Raw genomic sequence first — 9,891 nt, 5'->3', positions numbered from 1 at the left:
CCCGAAACGCCCAAAGGTCCAAAAGACGTGGCTCTCGCTATAAAGTGGGCGTCGTCAAATCAACGTCTATTAGATCTGACCGGTTCAGAGGTTCTAAAACTACCCTCATATCGAAAAGACGTGGCTCTCGCTCTCAAGTGGTCGAGAGGGGTCGTCGTTGAGATCGCTGCTGTCCCGAAAGAAGGTTTCAGGAATGTTCTCGGTGGTAAATTACGGTAAGGAAAAAAACTGCCGGCGTAATGTTCCATGACCCACTACTCGAAGTATTAATTTCACGTAGATTGCTAGTTCGGCCTCTGTCTAATAGGCGTTGCTTGATGCTGCGGAGATGTGGCGGAACTGGGCGAAGTGCTTCTGGAGCTGGATGCGCAGGTGGTGCTCGCGTTGCGCTTCCAGGGTCTCCAGTTCCCCAGCTTCGTCGGCGTTCTCACCCACTCGAGCTTGCACTTGGAGCTAGGATCAAAGAAGGTCAACAAGGCGCGCGCGTTAATTAAAGCAGAATGGGTCCCACCACCACGTCGTGCTCACCTCGGGAACGTAGTCTCGTGCGGCTGTCTCGAAATTGTGCTCGATGTCGTTGAGGACGCGATCGGTGCCGGACTGGTCGGACTGCTTCCTCGGAGACAGCGGGCGATGCCATCCACACTGATAAAATCGCAGCGCGAGGTGGCTCTGGTGCGTGTCGTCGCCCAAGAGGAACTCGGCGAGCTGCTCCCCGTCATCCCCTCGCTTGTCCTTCCACAGGAACAGTTCAGCCGTCGGGACGTCAAAGAGATCACTGAGGATCGAGGCTGCTCCCTAACATGAACGCAAACAGCATTCGGTCGGTAAGTGATACCAATCGGGTTTTCCTGCACCCGAGCCATTTGGGATGCTCATTTTTACCCGGAAGTGGTGAGTGAAGATGTAGCGAATGCTGATGGCAGCGGCGTGCCATTTCAGCGAGTGAGGTCGCTCAACCACAAGTACGAACGACAGGGGCGTGAGAAGACCATATTTGTCAACCTGCACGACGAGATAAGCAAAAAAAGCTGTACATGCCATCGATGCTAAAGAACTAACGCACCAGAATAGGCAGCAGATTTCGGTTTGAATGCATCAGAGTGTTGACAGCTTGCGATGCGTGTGCGAAGGCCGAACGAAGGTGAACATAAGTTTCGTATTCCATGCTGTCTTCGACAGAGATAAAACTTTCCTCTACGTTGCTGCAAGTCAAACACCCAAACAAGACGGCATCACAGCTATCAGATCAAGAGGCAGGAGATTATTAAGTATCAAGAAGCGTACGGATCAAGCGCTTTGGCGCTTTGGCTGACTAAATACACGAGCGCTTCGCAGATGGCCTCCTGCGTGATTACCAAGCAATTTCACTTTCACCACCAAGCGGCTTTGGCATGCATTTTGAGAACTTCGTTAACGTACCTGCAGGTGCGACGACTGCAACAGAGCGTGAAGCAGTTCGAGGCTTTCGTGCTGAAGATACACATCGGTCGACCTGACGAGGGTCAGGCAGAGAGGCACAAGATCATACTCTTTTCGTCGTCGATACTCCGGGTCATAGGAGAATGAAGTGTCTGAAATGAGTTCTCGGAGAACCTAGCACCGCACCATGGTAGATACGACAAGTCATTAGTTGATTGTTAGATCCTTGAGATGCGTGATTTACCATATAGGGGCACAGCAATCCAGTTTACCTCCGCTCCAAAAAGCTGAAGGCGCACCTCGAAGTGCCTCAACATGAATACAATCGCCTCGTGGGCTCGATCTAGGCTGTTCGGGTTGCCGACGAGTTGTTCCAGAAGCACCTCCCGACACAGTGTCCACACTCGCGACTCCGTTTTCCAGTCATCCATATCCCCGCTAGCCAAAACCCCGTGAATCACAGCCAACTCGCCGTCTAAACTGCTGATCTCTTCTTTACGCTGCCGGTTCATCTTGGAGATCCGCAGGATAATACGAAGCAGGGTTTCTCGGTCAGTTGTCGACACAAGCGGCTTCTGGGTCGGAGGATCGTTTCCTGTTATGGCCACGATTTTCAGCACCAACTGCAGCCCATCCACGTGCTGGAACTCGCGATAGTACGCGTGTGCGTTCGTCGACCCGAAGAACACGTACAGGCAGGAGACTTGCTCTGCAAGCGCGAAACATTTCATTTTCCCCGATTTTTGCGCGACAATGGCGCTCTCGTCTGTCTTGTTAATGGCGCTAGCAGTGGTTTTGTGCATCCAGGACAGAAGTCGCGGCAGGAAGAGAGCGATGTCTGCCCCGCATTCGCTCTCAAGCAGGCAACCGCCGTCACACGTCGGGTCAAAGTGGCTGCTAAACCACTCGAGGAGCTTTTTGCGCTTGGTCTTCGAGCCTAAGGACAGCAGGACAGCGTAAATCAATGTCTAGCACGTAGGTAATGAGTGTAGTGGGAGCATTACGTCTCGTATTGCACACCTTCATCCCAGTCACGGAGAAGCGTGCTCATCTTGCAGTCGAAAGCCGTGAACGACCTGAGGCGACGTCGCTTCCGAGAGCTATTTGCGAGGCAAGTAGACGCCGCCTGCTCGCGACACCCACTTCTCTGGTTCTGGCCGGTAGAACGGATCGACTTCACGCAGTGGACTGGGACTGCGGTCGTCAAAGGCATTGTGCGTCCACTTACGCTCGAGTGAGGCTGACGAGCGCCGCCGACGTGACCTCGAAGATACCGGGCTCCGACTTCGATTGCGGCCTCGACTCTTACTACGACTGCGGGAAGAACTTCGACGGTGATGTCGGCGGTGGCCGCTGCTGCGTGGGCTTCTCGAGTCCCTGCTTCGACTTCGATCGCGATGACGTGAACGGCTCCTGCTGCGCCCGCTACTTCGACCCCGGCCTTGATTCCACTCCCGACGGCGCTGTTGGAGACGCCCACCCCGGTCTTCATCCAGCTATCGGCACAACAAAAACACAACAGTCAACATAATAATTAGCATTCTGCCAGCACTGTCAGCACTGCAAAAGCACACCCACCTGCGGACGGAACGGATCCGGCGGTGGCGGCGTCCCGACAAGTCGGCCTTGTGGACTCGGCGATCTGGATCTCTCGCTGCTATTGCCACGCCTGTGCTTGTGTTTCTTCTGCTTATGTTTGTGCTTGTGCGTGTGCTTGCGGTCCTTCTTCCTGTCCTTCTTCCTGTCCTCCTTCCGCTCGCTCCTGGACGTCTTGCGGCGCTTGCCCGTGTCCTCCACGACGACTTCCACGTCGCGGCCGAATTCGTCTTTGCGCAGAACCTTCTTCTGCTCGGGTGATCCTACCGACCTACGTCCGTCCGTAGCTGCTATAGCCGTGGCTGTTGTATTGGCATGGCGCTGGGAGTCGACGGGGGCTTCAGCAGCGGCTGCATCGCCTGACGCAGCGGCTTTGGCCTGGATGATCTCGCCACTGCAACGGATTCAAGGGCAGATAATTAACACCCGACCGACACGACACAACAACAATACAGCAAGCCCATGGAAGACAGCGAGGAAGCCGCCGCAACGCACCGCCAGTTGCGCAGGCCGGCGGCGCCGCTCATGCCGCAATTGCGCAGATGCAAGATGTCGCTACCCTTAATTAGGAGTGCCAGGCTAAAATCTTTCAGCTCGTACTTAGGCGAGTTGGCTCTAAAGCCTACGGGCTCCCCCCACGCTCGCTCGGCTCACCCCGAAGAAGAGGAGCAACCAACAAACGCAAGAGCAAGCAGCACCACGCCACACGCCACACGACCGACGGCCGCAGCCATGAGCAGCAGCCCCAGCAATGACGACGACTTCGTCACCAAGACCACCAAGCACCGCAAGAAACAGCAGCAGCAGCAGGCAGCAGCGGGCGACGACGCGGCCAAGAAGCCCCCGACGGGCCCGTCCAACGGCGCCGCCAGCAGCAGCAGCAGCAGCAACATCTCGCTGCGCCCGCGCACAATGTTCGCCATGAAGGGCCGTGGCCGCACCGAGTCCGAGGGCTCCGCGTACCGCCCGCAGTGGTCCAAGGACGGCGAGGGCTTCGTGTCGTCGGCCGCGTCGGGGGCGGGCGGCCCCACGCCCTTTAAAGACGCGGCCACGGGCGTCGGCGGCGACGACCACCGGGGCGAGCGGCGCAAGAGCAAGGTGCTGCGCTACACGAAGGAGGAGCTGCTGGCGCTGCACTTCACAACGGCCGAGGCGCCCGCGTTCCCGCCGGACACGTCGGTGGCCTCGGAGCACAGTCTGCCGCCCGTCAGCACGCTGCCCTTCGACTACGAGGAGATCTACAAGCAGTGGTCGCTCAACCGCAATCGCGGGCGCGGCCGTGGACGGGGCAATGCGCCCTCTGGAGGCGCGCAAGGGGCGCGTGGTGGACACCAGGAGCGAGGCGCGCGCGGGGACGACGCTGACGCAGCCAAGCAGCAGAAGGAGGAGCACCACCGACACAACGAGAAGGACTCAACGTGGGAGCGCGGCGCCAAGATCACCGAGACTTCCCACGGAGACGACGTTTGGGACGATGTACTGGAACCAGGCGCGGATAGCAATGAAATGGTGCGTGGACTTGCTGCAGTCAGCGCGGGATTCGGCTGGAGTGCTAACCTCTTGTTGCTGAGCAGGACCTGTCAAGCATGGCAGAGGCTGCAGAGAAGTTCCGACGAGAGATGGATGCAATGAGGGAGGAGCTCCAAGGACCGAAGATCGACCCGGTAAGTCGTGGTGTGCAGCGGATCAAAGCTTGTCGGCGTTCAGTGACTGATCTTGCTGATTTTGTGCTGCGGGCGGTGCCAACGCGGCTTTTGTATCGGCCAGGATGAGATGAAAGATGACCTAGATGCCTTTGACAAGAAACTGGAGGACGCGGCAGCTGCGGGGCAGTTTGAAGATAGCGACAGTGAAGAGGTGCATTGGGATGATCCTACCCCAGAGGAGGAGCAGAGTGCAAATGGCGCGAATGGTCCATTGGGAGACCACGCCGCGAATCTGCTAGGCCGCCAATCGAGTGGAGGGCGTCTATTCGATGCGCTGGAGCCTGCTGGCGACCAGCTCGTGCTTGAGGAGAAGAGCAGTTTCTCGCTGCCACAGATGCCTGCTGGCGAAGGCTTCCCGGGGCTCGCGTCGCTGCGTTTGGAGGTGGAGGACGAATGGTTTTACTTGGACCCCCAGGGATTGCAACAGGGCCCGTTCAAGACGGCGGAGATGCGTGAATGGTTCGAGGCTGGCTACTTCAAGCCGCACCTTCCGATTCGTTTTGGCCGCGAGGGCAATTTCGGGGCTCTGGCGAATCAATTCGGACCCGGCCAAATGCCTTTCGCTGCCCCGCCGGCGCGTATGAGCGGCATTGGAGGAATGCATATGGAGCAGCAGCGGTTACTAGAATTGCAACGTCAGCAGCAGCAACAGCAACAACAACAACAACAGCAACAACAAATGATGCAGCTTCAGCAACAACAACAGCGAATGCTTCAAGAGGAGAAGATGCGCATGGAGATGCAGCGTCTCGAAATCGCGCGTCAACAGCAGCAATCGCAGTTGTATCAGCAGCAGCAGATGCTGCAACATCAACAAGAGCAGCAGCGGCAACAGCAACAGCAACAGCAAATGCTTCTTCAGCAGCAGAGTTCGTGGCAGCGCAGTCAGCGTGAAGGTATCATGAGCGCACTGGGCATATTTGGAAGCAACCAAGAAAGCAACATTGCAGCAAACAACAGCTTCCACTCGGATGGGATACAAATCCAGTTCCAGTCCGATTACCGCACCCAGCACCAGCTTAACCTGCAGAATCCGCAGTCTATCGGTCAGAACGCGATGTTCCTGAATGACGAGCGGCGTGACCAGGCATTCTGGCCAAATGCTGCGCCGGAAATGTCTGGTTTGGAAAGTGCTACTAGCTCGCTTGCCGGTTTACAGCAAGAGCGGCCGATGGCACCAGAGACCACCCAGCCCCCCGCGCCTACAAGCCCCCCTGCTGCTCCCGTGGTCGATGCTTGGGGATCTGTGCCGAAGTCTCCAGAGCGTCCGTCCGCAAACCTCCACGACATCCAGAATGAAGAGAAGCGCCGAGCTGCCCAGGAAACTCGCGGTTCGCCGATCAAAACTAACAGCCCGACTAGTGCCCAGCAGGACCAGCTGAAGGACGCGTCGCCTGTGAAGTCCCCCGCGAAGGCTGCTGAAAGCGAGAAGAAGAATGTGAGCCCAGTTAAAAAGACCGAGAAGAAAACGGCTGTCAAGGGTGAGACCAACGCATGGGGAACCCGGTCGACGTCTGCTGCATCCAACAACTCCAAGTCGCTCAAGGATATCCAGCAGGAAGAGCAGCGTGAAATGCTCAGCAAGATGGGGGATGCGAAGTCTGACACGGCCAACCTCGCACAAATGGGAGCACAGTTGAAGATGATGCTCGGTGTGGACTCCATTGCTGTGCCTGCCGCGCCGTCGGCTGAGGCACCGACGCCCGCTTCGGCACCGGCACCGGCACCGCCGGCTCCGGCTGCCAAACCAGCTCCAGCACCAACCCCTGCTCCCGCCCCAGCTCCTGCTGCGGCGCCGGCCGCGAGTCCGTGGGGTACACCCGCTACTGTAGCGAAGAGCACCACCTCGAAGTCGATGCGCGATATTTTGGCCGAAGAAGAGCGCCTGGCTCAGGAGCGGGCTAAAGCCAACGAGAATGCACCGACCAGCTCGCACTGGATGAACATCGTCGCGGGCAACAAGGTTGCTGCTGCTGCGATCCCCAAGCCCTCTCGGTCAGTATTGGGCCCCGTGCCTGCGTCCGTTTTGAAGAGCCGCCAGCAGATTCGTGCCACTAACGGCGCAGCGAAGCCGTCCCCGCCTAAGGCCGAGAGCGACGCTTCCTTCTGGAACTTTGGGGCAGCACAGTCCGCCGGCAAGGAGCCCTCGTCCAGCAGTGCTCAAGTGAGCACTTCGAACGCGTTTGGATCTAACAATGTGTCCACGGAGTTTATGGCGTGGGCCCTGAAGCAGCTGAAGACCATCGACAGCAACGCTAACGTGACGCTGCTGGAATACTGCGCATCGGTGGAGGACCCTGGCGAGATCCGCGAGTTCCTCGCGGCGTACCTGGGCTCGACGCCCCGCGTATCGGCGTTCGCGACCGAGTTCATCCAGCGGAAGAAGACACAGCACAGCGGCAAGAAGTCGCCGGCGCACCAGGACGCCCAGCAGCGTGCCTCCGAGACGGGCTCGTCCAACAAGCGGGGCAAGCGTCGCTCCAAGGGCCAGAAGATTGATCCGTCACTGCTGAACTACTCGGTGGGCAGTTAATTCGCCTGCATTGGGATGTAGGATGCAGTGGCGAGCTAGTGAGTCGCGTAGGAACCGTAGCATGAAACAAACACGAGCAGGAAATTGTGAGTCCACTTCAACTTGACCATTACCGACTTTAAAAATGTGGTACACTGGACCAAGTATCGTACCTAAGCGCGAATTCCCATTTAAGTACGATATATCTGGCGCAAAGGGGAAGAAAAACCCAGGCGGCGAGCGCTACAGTGAACGCAGTCGCGATGGACGAGGAGATGAAGAGCGAGGAGGTGAAGGCGGAGGTGGCGCCCGCTGCTGCCGCCGCCAGCGAGGAGAAGCGCTTCGAGATCAAGAAGTGGAACGCCGTGGCTCTGTGGTCCTGGGGTGCGTCGCTCTGGCCAGCTCCAGCAAGATCTTTCAGCAAATTAGTCACTAATTATTATTGTTGTTTTACGTATCTGCGCGCAGACATCGTGGTGGACAACTGCGCCATCTGCCGCAACCACATCATGGACCTGTGCATCGAGTGCCAGGCCAACCAGGCGTCGGCCACCAGCGAGGAGTGCACAGTGGCCTGGGGCGTCTGCAGTACGTCTTGCAGCGGCTGGATCTGGGTTGATGGCTGGAGATTAACCTAACTTTTATGGCGTTTTTGATATTATTTGCTGCAGACCACGCCTTCCACTTCCACTGCATCTCGCGGTGGCTCAAGACCCGCCAGGTGTGCCCGCTGGACAACCGCGAGTGGGAGTTCCAGAAGTACGGCAGATAAACAGAGACGAGGGAGCTTCGAGAGATGCAAGGTGGCGGCAGCGTGTCTACTGTCCGTGAAGGCGACTGTAGAGTTGCTGCAGTGTATTCGAGACGCGCTCGAGAGAGAAGACAAATGCCCAAGACACTTTATTTTTGAGGCGTGGTTTAGCTACTATTACTTCAGTAAGTTTTCTCTCCTTAACTTCTTTTACTAACGTTATCAGTGAATTTCTGCATTGACGTTCGCGCCAGGCGAATCGCTTTACGGGCTCTTGAATGCCCCACGATGATCGAAGCTTTCTTGTCTTCGAGAATACATAAGTCAACAGTTTGTGCGTCCAGTCGACCAGCGAGGACTCCACGTGCACCAAGGCGGTGCACGTGACGATCGACGTCTCACAGAACGGCTGCTACTCCAGTTGCCAGGCGTACAACACGCAGAGCGTCGACACTCAGTATTCCATCTACAGCGGAGCGGTCGCCGACGCAGCAGTCTACTTCGAGACGATATTCAAGGGCGAGTCGTACCTGACCATCGAGAACAACAGCGACAGCGATTGCACGACTCCGAGTAAAGCCCTCTACGCGGCCTTCTTGGCCGACGGCAAATGTTGTATTTAGTGTGTGTGTGCGTGCTTAGGTCCAGAGCGAGAGCACACCCATGGCGCCGTAGCCGGCAAGCAGAGCAGAGCACTTCTCCAACTGATACCGCGGGTCCTGCAGCTCCTGCGGGATGATCTCCATGATGGCGACGAACAGGAAGGTGCCGCCGGCGAACGCAGCGCACACGCCGCCCGCGGGCGTCGCGTGGTTGGTGTCTACCAGGAGCCGGCCGAACAGGATTCCCGTCGGCGTCATGAGCGAGAAGACGGCCACCGACGAGAGCAGCTGCTTCCGCGAGACGTTGTGGTGCAGGAACTCGAGCGCCAGCGCGAACGCAGCCAGCGACTTGTGCGCCAAGATGGCGACGAGGATGTCCCACGCCGGTGAGCTCGAGGCGCCCATGCCCATGCCTTCCATCACCGAGTGGAAGGACAGTGCGATGAACACGACCAGCGCCAGAATGGGGTTGCCCTTGACGATGCCGTGGATGTGCGAGTGCGGCTCCTCCTTGATGTCTTCGCCGTGCACCGTCAGCTCCGTGGCCTCACCTTGGGTGCCGTACGCCCCCGTCTCCACCCGTCCGTGCGAGTGCCCGTGCGAGTGGCCACCATGGGAGTGACCGTTCGACTTGGGAAGGCTGTTCACTTCGGCAGCGCGCGTGACCTCAATGGCCAGAAGCGCGTCCCGCTCCTGCTCCGTGCCGTGCGAGTGCCCGTGGCCATGCACCTTGCCGTAGTGCCGCTGCAGCGCGTGCGCGAGCACCTCGATGAGCAGCACCATGAGGAAGCCGCAGCCGTAGAAAAAGTTGGCCCACTTGAAGCAGCGCGTGTTGTCGCCGTCGTAGCGCGTGCGGACGGCCAGGAAGACCTCAGCCGTGTGCTCGCAGCCCCACTCGGTGAGCGCTGCGTTGTTCTGCGCGTCCGGCAGCAGGTGCATGCACGAGCTGGCCAGGAAGATGCCGGCCGCCACCATGTTGAGGACGCTGCTGGCGCGCTTGCTGACGCGCTGGCTGCTCAGCAGCGGCGCGACGCCGCCCACGAGCCCCAGCGCCCAGATGAAGAGCGCTGCGGCCAGTTTGAATTCGTCTACAGGGTCCATCGGTTACTGGTGAGTTATCAGGCGTCGACCACTTGCGCGCGGAGGAGGAAATCGCAGAGTGCTCGTGTGCGTGAACCGCTGCAGCCTTCTCTCCAGCGAGCTGCGCATTTGTCCGGCGGCGGCGACCAGCTGCTGACGACTCGAGGAGAAAAAAGAATATTCTTACTTAGAGACAAAACTGAAGATAGTCTATTGGACGAT

At 58.2% G+C, this 9,891-nt stretch overlaps 4 protein-coding genes across 4 annotated transcripts; 2 read left to right on the top strand and 2 right to left on the bottom strand.

The window, feature by feature from the left end:
* Nucleotides 1-524: 524 nt before the first annotated feature.
* On the bottom strand, nt 525-2,473 carry PHYSODRAFT_313223 (hypothetical protein; the record flags this gene model as incomplete). The annotated part of the gene is made up of 7 exons (XM_009525089.1): nt 525-551; nt 886-1,005; nt 1,067-1,205; nt 1,288-1,346; nt 1,423-1,596; nt 1,695-2,359; nt 2,443-2,473. The coding sequence occupies 7 exons, from the start codon at nt 2,471-2,473 to the stop codon at nt 525-527; spliced, it is 1,215 nt and encodes a 404-aa protein (XP_009523384.1).
* A 1,277-nt stretch (nt 2,474-3,750) lies between these two features.
* PHYSODRAFT_489009 (hypothetical protein) lies at nt 3,751-7,257 on the top strand (the record flags this gene model as incomplete). Its single annotated transcript, XM_009525088.1, has 5 exons — nt 3,751-4,527; nt 4,593-4,682; nt 4,786-5,470; nt 5,543-5,845; nt 5,906-7,257. The coding sequence occupies 5 exons, from the start codon at nt 3,751-3,753 to the stop codon at nt 7,255-7,257; spliced, it is 3,207 nt and encodes a 1,068-aa protein (XP_009523383.1).
* A 227-nt stretch (nt 7,258-7,484) lies between these two features.
* Nucleotides 7,485-8,208, top strand: PHYSODRAFT_285454 (hypothetical protein). The gene is made up of 3 exons (XM_009525087.1): nt 7,485-7,620; nt 7,705-7,824; nt 7,908-8,208. Exons 1-3 carry the CDS (start codon nt 7,500-7,502, stop codon nt 8,006-8,008), a joined length of 342 nt encoding a protein of 113 aa, XP_009523382.1. The 5' UTR covers nt 7,485-7,499; the 3' UTR covers nt 8,009-8,208.
* Nucleotides 8,209-8,625: 417 nt separating this feature from the next.
* Nucleotides 8,626-9,690, bottom strand: PHYSODRAFT_496973 (hypothetical protein; the record flags this gene model as incomplete). Its single annotated transcript, XM_009525086.1, has 1 exon — nt 8,626-9,690. One exon carries the CDS (start codon nt 9,688-9,690, stop codon nt 8,626-8,628), a length of 1,065 nt encoding a protein of 354 aa, XP_009523381.1.
* Nucleotides 9,691-9,891: the final 201 nt, after the last annotated feature.

The sequence above is a fragment of the Phytophthora sojae genome, assembly GCF_000149755.1.
Source record: "Phytophthora sojae unplaced genomic scaffold PHYSOscaffold_3, whole genome shotgun sequence".
Classification (NCBI taxonomy): domain Eukaryota; phylum Oomycota; class Peronosporomycetes; order Peronosporales; family Peronosporaceae; genus Phytophthora; species Phytophthora sojae.
Note: the sequence above shows the minus strand (reverse complement) of the source record. Positions and strands in the feature narration are given on the sequence as shown.